The sequence below is a fragment of the Rhipicephalus microplus genome, chromosome 2 (assembly GCF_043290135.1).
Source record: "Rhipicephalus microplus isolate Deutch F79 chromosome 2, USDA_Rmic, whole genome shotgun sequence".
Taxonomy (NCBI): domain Eukaryota; kingdom Metazoa; phylum Arthropoda; class Arachnida; order Ixodida; family Ixodidae; genus Rhipicephalus; species Rhipicephalus microplus.
Genome location: NC_134701.1, coordinates 28,213,124 through 28,232,034, shown reverse-complemented (window position 1 = coordinate 28,232,034; position 18,911 = coordinate 28,213,124). Strand labels below are relative to the sequence as shown.

The 18,911-nt window shown below is 46.2% G+C and overlaps 1 protein-coding gene across 1 annotated transcript in view; it reads right to left on the bottom strand.

The window, feature by feature from the left end:
* Positions 1 to 3,841: 3,841 nt before the first annotated feature.
* The window catches only part of Vha13 (V-type proton ATPase subunit Vha13), a 108,697-nt gene continuing 93,627 nt past the window's right edge, over positions 3,842 to 18,911 (bottom strand). Inside the window, exon 3 of the mRNA XM_037420265.2 lies at positions 3,842 to 4,143. Within this exon, the coding sequence (XP_037276162.1) occupies positions 3,964 to 4,143 (180 nt within the window). The 3' untranslated portion in view covers positions 3,842 to 3,963. The remainder of the gene's footprint in view (positions 4,144 to 18,911) is intronic.

Here is an 18,911-nt window from a genome sequence, read left to right as displayed (position 1 = left end):
GATTACTCAGTTCACTAGCACCCTGTGCTGACGTGCTGGAGTCTTCAGAAAAGTCAGACTCATCTGGAGTCATTCTGTTAAATTTTGAGAGCGATTAACGTCCCTAATGGGCCCTACGCGCTTAAGGACGCGTGGATTGTCTTGTATCCACTTTTGGATAATGTGAGTTACTGTTTGTGTCACCTGTGCGATGACAGTCTCCATATGACGCGCGATGGTGTCGTGGATAATTTTGGGGAGGTCGGCCAATTGTGTTTCTATTGCATTCACCTGGGTCTCCAGGGCCACGGCGCGGCTCTCTACAGTAGCAGGAATCTCCCTGTCTGTAATATTTTCCTCTTCGTCGCTCAACGAGGGCTGAGTAGTGAGATTGGCTCTGAGCGAGTCAAGTTCGCTGGCTAGTTTTTCATTCTGAGATCGCAAAAGGGCGAGCTCATGCCTGAGTTTTTGTGTTTCGGTAGTGCTTGTGGCAGAAGGTGGAGAGGAGAGAGAGGAGGTAGAGGAGGCGACCTCCACCCAACTGCCCACCTTGGGTTGGTTGCGTGCAGCGCTGCCAGATGGAGCGCCGAAAGCTGGAGATTCCGCCACGCCAGGTGGTAGCGTTGCCGTTGCTGCTTTGCCAGGAATTGGCGCTTTGCCAGTTGACCGGCGCTTTGGTTTGGTTGGGGTCCCCGATGTCCTGGACCCTGGTTGCTGAAGCCTGATGAATTTTTCAGTGCATTCGCGGGAGCTGGTGAGGTGCGGACCCCCGCAAACTATGCACGTTGGGTTGCATTCGTGGGGGGCAATCCCCTCAGGACCAGCGCGCACGTTTTGGCCACAAAGGCTGCGTCTTTCGGTGACCGGGTTGGGACAGATATCCGCCCGGTGCCCCAGTGCACCACAGCGGTAGCACGCTGGCACTGTCTTCTTGTACTCCCTGACGGGAGTCAGTTCTGCGTTATAGTGGACGAAACGCGAAACGTTCCTTCCCGCGAAAGTCAACACAGCTACGTTGGAGTTCCCCAGCTTGCGCGTATAGACTGTTCACCGCCACGCCACTGCACATTATGTTTCAGGGACGCACTGGTTTCGAGGTTGTGCACAGAAATCACGCCGCGACACACTTCAACGGTGAGCTTGAGGTGACCGCGAAGCGGCAGCGGTCCTTTGCTGGTGTTGATTTGAAAGTCCGACAGCAGTTTCTGAACCACCTCGTTATTCTGCGTGCCACAGATGATATTTTGCTCCCAATTGGGAGAAATGGTGATGTCATTCATGTGCTGCCTGCCGATGAGTTAGGAAATGGCAGCGCCGAGCTCACCTTGTTGAAACGCTGCCTTGAGGGCTACTGTGATGCGTGGCTTGAGCACGATCACGTAGTCGCCAGGATTCATCCTGACCGTTGGTTTCGGCGTCCACTTGGAGACTGGTGAAGTCTTTTGTGGAGCTTTAGGAGATGGAGCGCAAGCGTTTCCAGTGGCTGGATTGTTGAGAGTTTTCAGTGCAGACGCTCCTTCCGCGTTTCTTCGGCGGCGACGCCGACCCTCGACGAGTTGAAAAATGTCAGCTTGCTCCGCCGAAATGGTGGATGGGCCGTCGTCTGATGGATTTGTCGGGATATACGACCACGACAGAGTTGTAGGGTCGTAGCCACGTTGTTCAGGCAGCGCCATGTTGAGGAGTTGACCGAGCGGCGTCTCCGCATCCAGCAGCGGCGGAGCCACAGCCGCGAGGCTGTGGCTCCGCCAACTACCCGTCCAACTTTACTATTTAAAGGGAAAAAAAGATAAATTTAGTAGTTAGTTTACTAAGTATTACGGCTAGGAGGCGTTAGCCACCACCAGATCTAAAGGGTACAGCCACATCAATCCATCCATCCATCCAGCTGTCCACACCCCCATTGTGCATAATCACATCTCGTGCTGACCCAGGAAGACACCCGCAAAACTGCCGTTCCCCTTCCCATTTCTCCCCTCGCAAGGCCGAGGCAGGGTGCATGAGCTAGTAAAAAAAAAAAAGACTGCTCGCGCTACACAACCATTCACTGACCAACTCGTATATGTAGGTACTGGTTCGCAAATTAGAAAGTCAGTCAAGAGCATCTTGGCTTTCGCTTCACATTGAAGGCAATGCCTCTTCATTCAATAAATAGGAATATTAAGATGAAATAACAATCAAGCATTCCCAAGCCATACAAAATACACAACATTTACCCGATACCCCCCCCCCCAACACACACACACACTTTGCAGCCCATTTATTCGAGTAGCCCGCGTGGGAACGCGCAAGCGTATTTTTTTTTTGAGCAGTCAGCTCTTGACCCTGGATAGCAAGGAGCAAGCGTCTAATAGGCGTAAACAGCAGGGCTTCAGACACCAGAACCGCCAGCAATGACCGCACTACAGAAACTGCATGTATTAAAACCTAACGCAGCTGCTTTGACAAGAAAGCATGCTTTTATTAATGAGATGGCATTTTAGAAGAAAGCGCGCAAAAATTTTGATTTTAGGCCCTAGCAATCCTGACTTTGAAATGGCAAGGTCTTTTGGGGGCTGTTACTGCAACAGAAATTACAAATGCGGATGTGCTGGTAAAAAAAGCTCTTCCGAATGATGGTCCATGAATAAGTATAATAAAGGAGAAGCGCCAATGCGTTCCCATGCACTGTTCACGTGTTCTGTGGACACAAAGTATAGAAAATTAGATTGCGATGTCTAGATAAAGACATGACAGTGTACGTGCAGCTATTAATGAAAATTGCTTTATTACGTGCCACTGAACCCTTCGAACGAGCAGTGTTCCTAGAATGAAAGACGTGCGACGATGAATCGCCGCTACACTTTCACGCTACCGATTGGACTATACGTCACGAGCCCCTGCAAATAGCGCGTTTCGCTGTTAAAAGGGAACTATGGCGATTTTTTGGCCATGTCAGCATAGTGGTGGTTTTATGTCCCTTAGACACTCTTCTTTCTTACACGCCTGATAACTGAAAATTTTCAAAAATTCGAAAATAGTTTTTGATTACTGAAAAATCGCAATATTAAAACCGAAATCTCACCGAGTGCACTTTTATGTGTGACGTAAAAGACTTGCTTGATGCTGCCGGAACCTGCCCGATTGCACATAATGCTCGCTAGATGGCACTAGCTGTACACGCCGCCAGCGGTGACCAGCTTTTAGAAAACGCTTAGGCTGTTATGAATATATGGCGAATTGTGTGTGGCTCACAACGCAACACCACTTAGCACCTATCGCACGCCCACCAACACGGACAAAAAAATCGCACGCTCAACCAAGGAAGAGCCAGTAAAACCCAGGCAATCCATAGCAGACAAGCAGACGCTGCAGTGGCACATCGGTTTATCACTTCTGTTAGGCAAAACTCAGTCACACACACACAATGTTGTCATTGATTGTGGCAAGGGAGGTAAGCGTTTCGAGGAAAGCTATAAAATTCATTTAAAAAGAACCTGCGAAACTCCCAAGCCTGCAATTCGGCATGAATGACACAAACGTGCAAATGAACGTACCCGGTGAATTTCATTGAGATCCACTGACCTTGAAAAATCGCCGGAGTTGGCTTTTAAGCAGACTTGCACAAGGAAGTTGCGTTGACACCAAACGTAGCATTGTGCATTACTTATGACGCACGCACGACCGTTTTTTATTCCGTGGAATAATTCTAGTTACGTGACAATAGCTTTGATGGCCCCAAGAATAAGGTGCACATGTTCTGACATGCCAGCGTGGCTATTGCCAGTGATGGACGCTCCCAAATCCGACTGGCGCAGTATGGCACAATTTATGTTGATATTACAAAAATGGCACAAGAGTGCAAAACATGAAAAGTTCGAAGTTCACAGGAAGTGACAAGAAATGTTTTATTTACTGCATACACAACAACTGACCCCGTGAGGAAGGAAAGCTTGAGCCAGGAATTTGGCAAAACCTTCGCATGAAAGAGGAAGGCCGCTCTCCTCATTGGGCAGCAGGAGGTCTATAGTTGCGGTGCACTTGTGGGTCGATATCATACACCAAACTCAGCAGTTTCTCAATGACAGCCTTCTTGTGTTGTGCCACCAGCTGGTTCATCTCGTTCATCTTCTGGCGGGTCTCAGCCTCAATCTTGGTGGCTATGTCCTCCTTAGAACCCATGTGCTGAAAACAGGTAGTCATAGAATCAATACACAGCACCCATTGAACATATTTCCTATGGGTCGGTCAAAAAACGTTGGTTGAGCATTTTACTGCCAATAAAGAAAGGTAAAAAAAAACTTTAGCAGGAGCTAGAGACAGTTGAATATAACATAGAATAGAAGGTTTCTAAGAGCGATTCAAATATTTAAATGAACTAGAGCATTCTGATGAACAAGCATGCAACAGCGCTACTCAAATCAACATAGTTGTGAGCTTATCAAACATGCCCCACCCCGGCAGTCTAGTGACACTTGGCCGTTGACACACAGGTAGCATGACCTAATTCTGACCGCATTTTCAATGGAGGGGAAGATGCTTGAGGCTCGTGTGCTTATATTTAGGTGCACGTTAATGAACTCCTGGTGATCGAAATTTCCAGAGCCCTCTATCATGGCATCTTTCCTAACTTTGTGATGGTTTTGGGATATTAAACCTGATATTATTATAAGCTTATTCAACGAAGTTTATACATAGTTACATTAGTTCAAATCACTCTCGTACTGTGCAGGCAATAGTGATTCAACATGACTGAAAAACTTATGTGCAGTGCTGTGTAATTCCACAAGCACTAAATCCCAAACATGAATGTTCCCACACATATTTCAGTGATCGAAGAACTCCATTCTAACAACACATCACACCTATTACAGACAGTTTTCACTGCCGAGTGCATAATTGTGTGTGGTATGACCTTATTAATGGAATTCATATTTACTTTGAACAATATTGTGCTAAGAACACAGCCCTGTGGTACGCCATTTTTCTAGAGCAACGTGCGCGCAAGAACTGTGCCCAAACGCACCTGAAATGTTCTGTCAGACATGAAGTCCTATAGGCAGCTTAGCATTTGACCACGAATGCCTAATGTAGTAGTAAATTGGCGAGGTCTTGCAGACTTTCGTATCTCATTGTGGTGTCATAAGCTTTCTCTAAGTCTAAGAAAACAGTGAGACAGTACTGCTTGCATCGAAATGTTTCTTGAATTTCATGCTCCCGTCGAACGAGATGGTCAATGGATGAACAGCCTTTCTTATAGCCGCCTTGATGATTACCTATCAAGTCTCTTGAATGAAGGATAAAAGACAGCCGAGAGTTTATAATGCTTTCATACAATTTTGCCAGACAGCTGGTGAGAGCGATCGGTCTGTAGCTGCAAGAAGAGGTAGGGGTCTTACCTGCTTTTAGAATTGGAACCACTATAGCACTTTCTCACAGTTTTAAAATTGTACCGAATCACCATATGTTGAATGTAATGCTGCAGAAAGATGCGCTAGCATGGAATAGTGGATGCGCTGTAATGTAAGAGGGTTATTATAGGCTTTATGCGATGCACCTGCGAGAGGCAGTTTGTTTTTCTACAGACTGTTTCAAGAACATATCAGAGTAGTTGGCAGAGCTAGAAATGTAGAAATGCTCCCCTGGTATATTCGCTTGTTCTTGTATTGTTGTCTGCATGTCTGGGCTTGTAAGAATGGTGTGGTAAGAGACTATTTCCCACAACCAAAAGAGCCAATCTGAAAAGAAGACGACAATGTGCGCGAGAGAGATACTTGTGAATCTCGCAAGCTGGCGAATGTCGCCAGGCTGGGAAAAAGTGGCCAGCCAACCAGAGCATCGGACGTTCGGTCCGACAGTCTACAGGGATTAAGCTGGTGCGACCAGACCAGCCGGGAAGAGCTTGATGTGTTCCAAGAACGGTCGCGCGTTACGGGCCGGCCTAGCAGCTGTTCTTGTGGGGCTCAAGCGTGTGGTCCGGAGCCGAGATCATGGCCTCGGTGCCGCGTTCCAGGGGTCCCGGCACGACCCGAGCTAACCCTCTTCCGGAGCCGTATCGTGGCCTCGGTGCCGCGTCCCAGGGTTTCCGGCACAACCCGAGCTGACCCTCTTTCGAAGAGGAGATTGTAGCCTCGGTGCTGCGTACTAGGGGTCCCGGCACAACCCGAGCTAAGACCTTTTAGTTACTTCAATTTAGATTCTTTTAGTTACTTCAATCTCGTGGTTCGGCTCTGCGGTTATTACCTGTCCTAAGTGGACATAATCTTCCTGTTCTAAGTGGACATAATCTTTTGGTTGATTGAATCCTAATGTCTTAATTCTGTTAGCAATTACCTTTTAAATATCTCGCATACAACTGCGAGCAAGCTCATCGGCCTATAATTCTTCAAGTCCTTGTCATCTTCTTTTTTATCTATTAAGATGAGGCTGCTATTATGACCTCAGTTATTTTGTCGTTCATGTCACTGATGCTAATTTTTTGCAAAAGAATGTGTGCTAGTTTTCCATTCTCCTGAATCAAGGGTCAGTCTACAAGATGGATTAGCCAGCAGCGTGGTTTGGAGGCGATTCTGAGGAATGTGTGTGGTAATTTGACGATTGCCGGTAAATGATCGCTGTCGTACGAAGATTCCAGAACTTCCTACTTAAAGTCATTACAAATGCATGGCGACAAATGCTAAATCGAGGCAACTGAACTTGCGTGAACCTGATGAAAAGTATGTTGGTGCACTAGAGTTCAAAGGACAGATGTTCGACAGAATGAAATCCTAAATTAGTTGTCCTCTTCGGTCTATTTTGTCACTGCCCCAGTGTGTACCATGGGCATTAAAATCCACTGCTAAAACAAATAGTTCTGGTAGTTGCGCCGTTAAGTCCTCAAGTTCTTGTTTGAATGTTCATGAGGGGCCATGCAAACAGAGCAGATAGAGATGGTTTTGTGCCCCATAATGTTAACTGCTACAGCCTTGAGGGAGGTGTTTGTGATGTCTCGAGTGGGAATGCCGCCTTTTACAATGATGCTGACTCCTCCCGACAGTCAAAAAATGTTTACACCTCTCTGGAAGTTTGTGTTATTAGACCCAGATTAGTTTCCTGGAGACAGAATGCGACAGGAGAGAACGTATTGATGTTTTTGATGTCGCCGACATTGTGAATGAGGCCTCCACAATTCGAATGTTCTTTAATAAAAGCCATAGTGATAAAGATCCTTGGCATTGGTTTGCTGTAAAGTTCTGGAACATGTAATAGCAAAACATATTCTTAGTTTTCTTGATTCTAACCAGTTACTTTGTGCAAGCCAACATGGGTTTTGGCATGGTCTTTCTACTGTGACACAATTAGTTGAAACGCTCCATGATTTCAATAATAACAGCAATGCCCTTCTGCAGACTGATGTATTTGTGTCGATTTTAGGAAAGCCTTTGACAAGGTCTCTCATCGTAAATTACTTTTCAAGCTAGAAAGATTAGTTATAAGCGAAGAAGTATTAAATGGATAAAGGCCTATTTATCTGCACGTCAACAGGCTGTAAAAACTGAAAATTACACTTCAAGACCACTGACCGTGTACTCGAGCGTTCCCCAAGGATCTGTTTCAGGACCAATTCTTTTTCAGATATTTGTTATTGATCTATGTTCAATAATTGAGGCTCCTACTAAAATGAAACTTTTTGCAGATGACTGCTTGATTTATTCCCCAGTTAATTGCGAAGGTGACCAAATTAATCTGAACAGGCTTAAAGGCATTAGATCAGTGGTGTATAATATGGGACATGGAAATAAACTATAGCAAGACGACATTTACACATATCCACTCTAGTGGGCAGGAATTGTCATTCATGTATTACATCGGAAGTCACCCTTTAAATAATGCTGCTTGTTTCAAATACCTAGGAGTTAGTATTAAGCACACATTCAAATGCCACTCGCATATAGATAACGCCTGTTCCAAGGCAAACAAAAAAAACTATTTCCTAAAGAAAAAATTGGAACATGCCACACCGAATGTAAAACTAACTGCTTAAAAAACATTCATGTGTCCTGTCTTAGAGTACGCGAGTATTGAGTGGTCGCTTCACCAAAAGGTGTTGAGGACAAAAATTGAAAGAATACAAGAATTAGCAGTCAGTTGCATATGCAGTGGATACTGTCGTGCACACTCAGTCACAGCATTATTAAAGGTCTGTGATCTTAAGTCTTTGGAATATCGCAGGCGCAAACATCGCTTCAAATTTTTTTTTGAAGACTATAGGTGGGCAAACAAAAATAAATAAGAATTTATATCTTCAGCTCCTTGGAAGGCGACGTGTTCATCTTAATAATAGTAGAGTGATTCAACGTTATTTCACATGCACGAATGCTTTCCGCCACTCCTTTTTCCCAGACACAACAGAAATGTGGAATAGTTTACCCAACGTGGTTGTGCAACAAACAACGTCAGTGAATTTCGAAAACGCATTAGACGGTTTTCTTTGTAGTGATGTGCGCTAAATTCTGTTGCAAGCATTTATTTGTTGATTTTTAAGTGTATAGTCACTGTTGTTTGTTTCTCATTTTTCTGCTGGTTATTCATGTCGTATTTATATGTGCTTTTGCATTTTTCTTTTTTGTGCGAATGTAATGTACTTTGTGACACCCTCCCTGTAATGACTCCAAGCAGGGGGTATACAGTATCAAATAAATAAATAAATAAAAGTTGGTATAGGTTCATCTAAAATTAACAGCACACACGGGACGAGGACGAAAGAAAAAAACACAGACAAATGCTGACTTGCTATCCACAAGACAGGCCACGTTTTGTAAATCGTGTGCCACTCTGTGAGTATAGGGTATTGTTACGTTTGGCCGGGCGATTCGTCTGGACAGACGTCATTGTGCGTAAGCCGGTCTACTGGGGGGCTCGCAGCCCCTTCGGTGCCCAGTCTGCCAGACGCTGTCGAAGATTTCGGCAATTACCCAGACCATGTGGCAAGCAAAGGCGAGTTCCTGACCCGACTTTCAAATGCGGGCCCTTACGTAGTCCCTTCGAGCAGCAGCGGTGCCTGATGACCTTGGCGACTCATCTGGCGACGGGGAAGCTGTTGTGACCGGCGCCAGGGCTGACGGGGGAGCGGCGCTCTTTTAATCCTCAATCAAGTAGCCGACCGGCTGGCTGCCTATGCTCGTCAGGCATTGTCCCTGCTAACCGGAGGATGAGACGTGTTGCCACGACGCCGTAAACCTTTCCAGAGAGGACAACAAAGACGGCATCTTCCTTGGAAGAGACCATGGCGGCCGCCGCAAATCACCCCGCTAATTGAGCGAACAAATCGGCGGACCCTTTGATGTATGCTGTCAGGAGCTTGGGACCTCTCGACTAGCGGCACACACACGACGAGGAAGAGCGTCGCTGGCGCCACCTTCCAGTGCAGTGTTCATGACTCAATTATTGGACGTTCACGTGGACCGTGCATGCTCGTCCCCCTCACTTGTTTTGTGCGTGTGATTGGTGTTCCCCTCAAAGGGGAGAAGCCCAGAGTGCTGGACGTCGCTCTGAACCATGTAACGGTTTAACCACCCTGCTCGTGGTTTGTGAAACCACTAACCCTTCTTTGCTGTAAATACGCATAAATAATGCCATAAACCTGTTCGTTTTCGTATCCTCTTCTTGTCAGCATTCCTTTCCTCCACCCGGTTAACACCACGCTACCACAAGAGACCGGGTAGATCCCCATTCGCAACGACTGGTGGCAGCGGTGGGATGCCATCAGCAACTTCCTCCTTCCGAACCGCAACAACTGGTTGGCAGCGGTGAGATGGACTTCACGACATGGTGCTGTGCTGTGGTGATTGCTTGGTCTTTGCTTTGACTTTCCAGGCTCCATATGTGTGAGTTTATTTTGGGCTGGATTGTGTGTGAATTAAGGAGATTACCTTTTGTGCGTTTTGAGTTGTAGAGATCACCTAATTATGTGTGAAATGCAGGACCAAAGTACAACGGCAATTATGGAGGTGAAGACACTGCTAAAAGATGGTCTTTTGTATATTTGCGAAGACTTGGGTATTAGGGTGAAGGAAGGAGTGGGCAGGTCCAAAATTTTAGAGCTAATTTTGCAAAACGCCAGTGAGGAGGATATTGGATACGTGTTAAAAGCTTTAAAAAGGTTGGAGGAACGAAAACAGAGAAAAGAAAGAGAAGAAAAGGAAATAAGGGACAGAAAAGAGCGTGATCGAGCACGCGACTTGGTGATCGAACAATTGAAACAGAAAATCGAGGCAATGAGACGGAAAATTCAGCCTTCCAAAAGTGTAGCTCAAGAGAAGTACGGCGTTAAAACGAGTGAGGTGCAGTCCAGAGCTATAGCTAGCACGTGTGAAGAGCACAGCAGGTTTGAAGACGAACCAAATGTGAGAGCTGCGAAAGGTGCTGCTCTGAGTAGAGAGGCTGACAAAGGCCAGAGCGTGTGCGACGAGGTGCTGTGCCAGTTAGATGCTAGCGAAACAGCTAGGATATCTGTAGACAGGCTGGTACAGGCCTCAACTGAGGTTGTCGCGACGGTGGAACTTGCAAACAATGTGGTAGTAAGCAAGGAAACCGGAGAAACCTCAGGAGCAGCAGCCAAAGCAGAGGGTGAGAATAACACTACAGTTGCCGACAGCTCCCACCCATTCGAGGTAGATTGTGTGAAGGAAAACTGCGGCACTGTTCATGAGTGTGTTGAGCTTTCCACAAGTCTAGAGTGCAAAAGAGACGATTTTTTAGAGAATCATTAAGACTGCGTGGATTCGACAGCTGACGCAAGGTATGCGAGGGTTGACGAGCTTGAGTTACGATCGGGAAACTCTGAAAAGAGTCGCAAGAAGTGGCGCAGACGCAAGAGAGGTCGGAAAGTTGCGAGAGAGAAAAAAGGTACTACGCGGGAAAAAGGCACAAATTCTTTTAGCGTAGCAAGCAGGACGAGGAGTTCTGCATTGGCGTCAAAGCCGGTTTGCATGTGTGCTAGGAGCCAGACCAAAAGTAGAAAGAACGCCGGTTCGCAAATAGAATCTCGTGTAAAGCGCCAGTCTTCCGATTCCATCCACGGCAAGTTTCATGGTGCGCCCTTGAGCTGTAAAATCATTGATGACTCAACCTGCGACAAAATTCAAAGCAGTGCGGGACAAGTCAGTCGCAAACGTCGCCATAAAAGAGGGAAGCGTACGCGAGAGATAAAGCGAAGGCATGGAAGAGTTAGCAGTCTGCCGGGCGAACGACAGAAGAGTAGATCATCGGCCAGTTCAACGAACAGGCCTTTGTGACGTACAGTAAGAGGCAAACGGCATAGAGCACAACGCACATTCTCGCGGCAGAACTTTAAGGTTTTGCGAAGACAGGAGGGTCGACGTGGTCCTAAGAAAAAGGCCAGTCTAGCGAAGCACAACGCGGGTGAAAGCCCAAAGAGGGCATCGCCACTCTTTTCTGCGGATCGCTGGTGCCCCCTCCGCCAGACTGACAGAAGCCCGCAGAAATCGCGAATGAGGCGTGACTGCGCTGTTCAGCTTGTAGGATGTGCACATTGTGGCGCAGGGCCTTCTGAAAATCCGCCAAGACCTCGACCGCCGTGTGTGCGATTGAAGTGAGGGACAGCTGTAAGCTGGAGAAAGTGACACAGGAATTTACGGGGAAGCATCTTTGTTTGCTTATTTTTGTTTTTAAAGTAATATTCCTTTGTCATCTCCCCGGCTAGTTCGTGTGGCAGCAGTTCTTCCCTTCTAGATCTTTTTTTTAAAAGCTTTGTAAGTGGTATTTTTCATTGCGTTTGGTTCTTTGTGAACATTTACGTTCAGATTCGTGTTTAGCAATGACTTGGTTTTAGGGATTTACCTTGGTTAGGTGTGTGTTAGTGTGCTAACCCTCTTTGGATGAGAGTATGATGTCGTGCTAGAGCGCACAGCAAAGTCATGTGCGTTCTTTAAAAACATGGGCTGACATGAAACTACATTCAGCAAATGAGCGTGTTAGTACGCGAGTTGCATTTCCCTTTGTATTTTAGCAAGTGCTCAGGGATCAGATGAATTCTTTAGCTGAGCGTTATGTTATACCGAACGTTGAGATTAGGAATGCGTTTTAAGGATTTACACAGTTCGATATATTGAGAGAATGAAGAATGCGCCCAGATAACTTGTGTATAGGGTCTGGCAGCATTCGTGTGAAACCATTGTAGATAGTGGTGTTTCATTAAGTTAATGATAAATTAGCAGATGTTAGTTACAACTTAGTAGTGCGGATGGTTGGAGGTTAGCTTTGAAAAAGTGATTACGGTTATATGGGGCCAAATTATATTTGCCTTTGTGTGCTTTTCTCGCACAGCAATTTGTTCCATCTTTGGTAGGCATCTCCAAGTCCATGATTGTTGTAACTTTGGCGGCACCGAAGTGTCACAATTTTAGCGTACAGGTTTTCCTTTTTGTGTTGAGAAGCCTGGAGGGTTTTAAGCGGGTCCAATGTGCTCGACTGCAGCATGATATTGTGCTGTGTGGTTAGCCTTGCTGTTGTCGATCATTGTGAGCTGGTTTGGGAGTTGGTTACGAGTTTGAACCTGGAGGGTCAAAGCCAGGCCATCGTCCTCGTCACCAGCCATTCTCTTCGAGCCCAGCGGTTGGGAGCGCTGGCCAGCCGAGATTTTCCGGGCGGCGGAGGAGCTGTTACGCTTGGCCCGGCGATTCGTCTGGGCAGACGTCACTGTGCATAAGCCAGTCTACTGGGGGGGCTCTCAGCCCCTTCGGCGCCCAGTCTGCCAGACGCTGTCGAAGATTTTGGCAATTACCCAGACCATGTGGCAAGCAAAGGCGAGTTCCTGACCCGACTTTCAAATGCGGGCCCTTACGTCGTCCCTTCGAGCAGCAGCGGTGCCTGATGACCTTGGCGACTCATCTGGCGACGGGGAAGCTGTTGTGACCGGCGCCAGGGCTGACGGGGGAGCGGCGCTCTTTTAATCCTCAATCAAGTAGCCGACCGGCTGGCTGCCTATGCTCGTCAGGCATTGTCCCTGCTAACCGGAGGATGAGACGTCGTGTTGCCACGACGCCGTAAACCGTTCCAGAGAGGGCAACAAAGACACCATCTCCCTTGGAAGAGACCATGGCGGCAGCCGCAAATCATCCCGCTAATTGAGCGAACAAATCGGCGGACCCTTTGATGTATGCTGTCAGGAGCTTGGGACCTTTCAACTAGCGGCACACACACGACGAGGAAGAGCGTCGCTGGCGCCACCTTGTAGTGCAGTGTTCACGACTCAATATTGGACGTTCACGTGGACCGTGCATGCTCGTCCCCCTCACTTGTGTGTGTGTGATTGGTGTTCCCCTCAAAAAGGAGAAGCCCGACAGGGCTTAAAACGACGCCGCAGAGTGCTGGACGTCGCTCTAAACCATGTAACTGTTCAACCACCACGCTCGTGGTTTGTGAAACCACTAACCCTTCTTTGCTGTAAATGCGTGTAAATAATGCCATAAACCTGTTTGTTTTCGTATCCTCTTCTTGTCAGCATTCCTTTCCTCCACCCGGTTAACACCACGCTACCACAAGAGACCGGGTAGATCCCCATTCGCAACGACTGGTGGCAGCGGTGGGATGCCATCGGCAACTTCCTCCTTCCAACCCTTAACAGTATGACTGTATACTTTTTTGCTCCGACGGTGCCTTCCTCATTCCCAACCCGTGTTCCATGTGTTTTAAGACATTTGCGCATCTTTCCACATGCTTGGGCAATTACGTGCTCTAGGTAACCAGCTTGCCTAAGTCACACTTGTTCATAAAAGCTTATTTGTAACTTACCCTTTCAAAAATTCTGCGTTACAGAATGAACACAAGAAAAGGCTAAACTGTGCTTTATGATTTTAGAATAATTTGATGAAAAGTTAGGTAAGGGCTTCGAAGAACGAGGATGGTAGCGCCAACACACATGAGTATGTAAAAATTCTAGCTGCAGGTCTATAAATCAAAGAACTCTATTTTCATAATCTCGATTGTAAAGTTGCAGCCGCTGCCGTTCTCGCGAAACACTTTCCAAGATATTCACTGCATCTCGAAAATAGTCCCCTGCATGAAAAGCACTAAATCGTCGGCATAACGGTAAACATGTCCGACCATCCCTTTCAAGCTGTCTGCCAACTTTCTGTCCACGAAGCTCAGAAAGATTTCACAAAGGATAGGTGTCACTCGTGCGCCAATACAGATTCTATTCGTTTTAATGTAGACTTGCTCTTCGTGTTTAAAAAATGTGGATTTCAAGTAGAATGATACTAACTCTAAAAAAGATTCCAGAGAAAGTGGACAACTGCTGAAAAAGGCGTCTTCATCGTAGTAATCACATACACACGTTTTCACACTTCTCATTAATTCATCATACGGTATTGAGTAGAATAGATCTTTTACATCAACACTAACAACGTGACATTTACCAGGGTTTTTCTGCTGCAGGAGCTCTACCAGGGCAGAAGAGTTTGGTACACGAAATGAATCATCTACAGTTAAAGTATATAAATGCCTCTGTAAGTACCGTAATTACTCGAATCTAACGCGCACCTTTTTTCCGGTTAAGCGAGTTCAAAAATCGCATGCGCGTTAGAATCGAGTACGAACAAAAAATTACGGTCAATCTATTGCCATCGCAAATCCAAAATGGCCGCCTCCTACGTGCGTCGGCATGGTGCGTCGGCTATTTCTGCCTATGTGTTTACCATGTGCGGCACTTCGTACGTGTGCTGATGAGTTCGTCATCTAGTAGTGCATTAGCATCGACGACGTGAAAGGGCCGACTCCAAAAACTCGAGTGCACCACGATGCCGCTTTTAAAAGAAAAGTCATCGCGTGTGCAGAAACGGACGGAAGTCGGGCCGCATCGCGGTCGTTCCCGAAACGTGCGTGCGGGACCGGCGGAAACAAAAGCAGAAGATTGTCGACAGCAAAGCTTCACGCAAAGGCTTCAGTGAACCACAGCAGGGTCGGTTTCCGCAAATTAAAGAGCTGCTCCGCGAGTATGTGCTTGAGGAGCGAGCGGCACAGCGGCCCGTGACGACAGAACTGCTCCAAGTGCGGGCTATGCAATTAGTCTTAGAAAAAAGTGTAATGCGGAGCCAGTTTAAAGCGAGCAGGTGCTGGCTAATTAACTATATGAAGAGGAAAGGCTCTTCCCTTCGAAGGGGAACATGCATATGCGAAAACTTTTGCGGAGAAGTACGATGAAAAGCTTTACAGTTTTCAAAGGTTCGTCCTAAACTTGCGGCGCAACAACGGCTACCTGCTTGGGCAAATCTGGAATGCCGATCAGACGCGCCTCTTTACTTCGACATGTCTGGCACCACAACCGTCGAGAAGAAGGGGGCGAAGCAATTTCGCGTGCTGACATCGGTCCACGGTAAAACTACAGTGACGGCAATGCTCTGTTACACGTCAGATGGGCACAAGCTTCGCCCGTACCTCATATTTAGATGGAAGACAATCCCGAAAGGAATCGTTTTTTCGAGTGGTGTGATCGTGCGGGCCAGCGAAAAAAAATGGGTGCGCGTTGCAATCGATGTCTTACGTTTTTTTTTTTTTTTTTCGCGGTGGAAATCGGGTGCGCGTTACAATCGAGGGCGCGGTAGAATCGAGTAAATACGGTATTCTGACACCGCATGTTGCCAAGTACCTCTCTCGGTCACAATTGTCCTGAGCGGTATACCAAATTTGTGAATTTTTGCTGCGAAAAAAGCTTACAAAAACTCTTTTTGGCCTTCTCTATGTCAGTAACAATTTTGTCTAGCTTCAAGTCGTTCAGCAGGCTTACTGCAGTTCTTTTGACTTGAGTTATCTTATCGCCTGCTTTTTTGAAATTCTTTTCAATAGCCTTATTACCTTTTGCTTCGTACATTCCCTCAGTAACCACGACAAAAAAAACCCTCTTTGTCGGCAGTGACAAGCCTGCCGTCTATCGGTCAGAAAAGTCGCTACATATTTCTTGTTTTTAGACTTCCGTTGTGGTTTCGCCTTTCTTCACAAGAACGTCCACTCATTCAGTCCGATACTCGTCAGCCACTTTTGCGCAAATTTCTCTAGAATTCACAACATTGTCCATTAGCAAAAGCGAAGGTACTGTCGCGAACTTTGGTCCTTTCACCAACAGTCTTATGCATTCCTCCGGCACAGTCGTATCTCTCAGAATGAGTACCTTTCCTTCTTGAATAAGCATTTTCTTTCTTCTTGGAGGAAGGCTTGGTCGTGCCTTGTTCCAAAGGAAATCTGACGTGCTGTTGGTTATGCGCCGCCGCTCCGTGTAGGCACTTTCTCGGTGGTGTCTGGTCTCATGAAAGCCATCTTCCCTTCCCTTCCGCAGGCCAGTCGCAGTTGGTCCTGATAAAATCGGGCATTACGCCACCATTCAGTGTGCAATATGCTGCATACCTTTTTGGCATGTGCTGCGGAGAGTTGTAGGGGTCCCCAGTTTCCCGTGCATTTGGTGGGCATGTCCCTTGTCTCTTGTACGATGCTAACGTACGGGCGTTACAGACACAAATTGCTATTACTGAGGCCAAAGTGGTGGGGCTATAAGGGTTAGCACATGGAAAAGGGCTCTCTGTACTAGAAATGAACTGCATAAGAATGAAAGCTTGAGCGAGTTGGTATGGGTTCATCTTGGCTAAACAGCGCACACAGGACAAGAACACGAGCAAGCCGCTTGCTTACTCACAACTAACTATTTAGCAAAGTAATAGATGACGTTTATATAAAGTAGCACTTAACAAAAAATTCAAAAAAGACTTGACCGCAAAAACAATTAAACACCCCACAAGCAAGGGAAAAAAGTATAACATTGGTATTATCTTCTGCAGGTGTTAAATATCTGAATTCTGTGTCACTGACTATCAGATTCCCTTATCATGAGGTAGAACTTACACTGGCCAACGCTGAAGATGCATCAACATTCGCCTGCGAGAACACGAACGCTCATTATCAGAGCCAAAACCGTACTCCCTCGCAGCTCATTGTTGCGAATGCGGCTAGGTACCCTTATTCAAGGACACAATGACACTATCGCGTAATAGAAATCAGCTAGCAAAAGAAGTGATTGAAGCTTTGTACATCCGAAGAAAAAACAATAAGTGTGTCAGCGCACCGTCAATTTCACATCTGTCCAACACCTGCAGAAGATGATACAAATATAATTTTTTCCCTTGCTAAGCTGTACCTGCCGCTCACACGTTGAGAGATTGCACAATTTAAAGCTAATCTGCATATTGTAGACATAGGTGCAATAGAATATATTGCATGAAATCCATCGTCACAGGTAATTCATTTTGATGATAAAAAGTGTGCAACTCAGGAAGCCACCTTGGGGCATTTTGATTTCTAGGATAACAATTGGAGACAAAACATTGCCTACTCAGACACGGAACACAAGTTTGGACAAATAACTTTCGATTATGGCCGGCATGTTGCCTCTGACACCTAAGTTTACAAGGTCTCGGAATATGCCAAAGCACCCGGTGTTGTCGCAAGCCTTTTTCACATCGAGGAACAGCGAAAAAGAATTATGGACGAAAGCATCCCGGATTTGTGCCTCGAAACGTAACCTACCCTCATGATATCCAGACTGGTATAGGTCCAGTAGAGTATTTGTTTCTCGGAAACGTAGAAGCCAGCAGTTGATCATCTTTTCGAAAAGTTTACACAGGCAACTTGTTAATGCGATCGGTCTGCAACTGGCTATAAAAGATGGAAGATCCGCCTTGCTTTAAAGTTGAGAATACAATGGCCTCTTTCCAGGCAGAGGAGATCTAGCCCGATCACCAAATAGCATTATACAGAGACAGAAGAGCTGTTCGCATTTCAGAGGGCAGGTGTTTTAACATTTCATATACTATACGGTCGGAGCCTAGGGCAGATTTATTGTAGAAGTTAAGCAATGCCTGTGGCTCGGCTGACATAAAAGTTCATTATGTGCTTCGTTTTTTTGTGGATTTGCGCTCTAGTTTCCCTTTTTGTAGTTTTGTAACATCAGAATGATGTAGTATAGTGCGACGAGCTGGAGGCCTGTTCGAAGTGTGCGCCGAGAGAAGTCGTCTGGTCTTTCAAGTTGTTGCCTTGTGCATTTACTAGGAGAAGAGAATTTGCCTGTCATCCTGCTACTTTACCAACCATGTTCCAGACTCTCGCCTCATCTGTATATGAATTATAGTCCGTTAAAAATTTCTGCCAGCTCTCCCTTCTGGCCTGTCTTCATGTCCTCCTGCCCCGAGACTTTTTTTGTAGTGTAAGATTTTGTGCTGTTGGTGAGTCTCGAAGCAACCTCCATGCTTTTTTCTGTTTTTTTTTTCGCGCACTTCTACACTCATTATTCCACCAAGGCACATGCTGTTTGCCTGACAATTCACTTGTTTATGGAATACATTCCATAGCTGTGTGTCAAAAAAGCTGCGAAGTAGTCCACAGCAGCCTCCATGCTTGACACAGACATATCAGTCCAGGCTAAGAGAGTCATTTTTCAAACTGTTTCCAATCTGCTTTGTCGATGAGCCATTTGGGAACCTGTGGAGGACAGATTTGCTATTGGTGTGCTGAAAACCACAGAAAACTGGTCACTTCCGTATGGATTCATAATGACTTCTCATTTATGTAGAGGCACGAGTGATGGAGATGTTATATTGAGGTCTACTGATGAGTAGGTATTGTTCGCAATGTTGTAATATGTTGCCTTTTTTCGCTTCAAGAAGCACGCGACGAAACAAAAATTGAACAGTCCAAACAGGCGACCTCGCGCATCGCAGCGAAAGTCACCTCAGAGGCTACTATGCACTTAATATTAAAGTCCCCCTAGGATAAGATAGAGTCTTAGAAAGATTTTAACACTGAAATTCATGTTTTTCAAGATGGTGTTGTGGAGGTATGTAGAGAGCAGATGGTGGCGAGCTTATTCAAAAGAACTACTCAAACTGCCTCATGGAATGTTTGAAGCG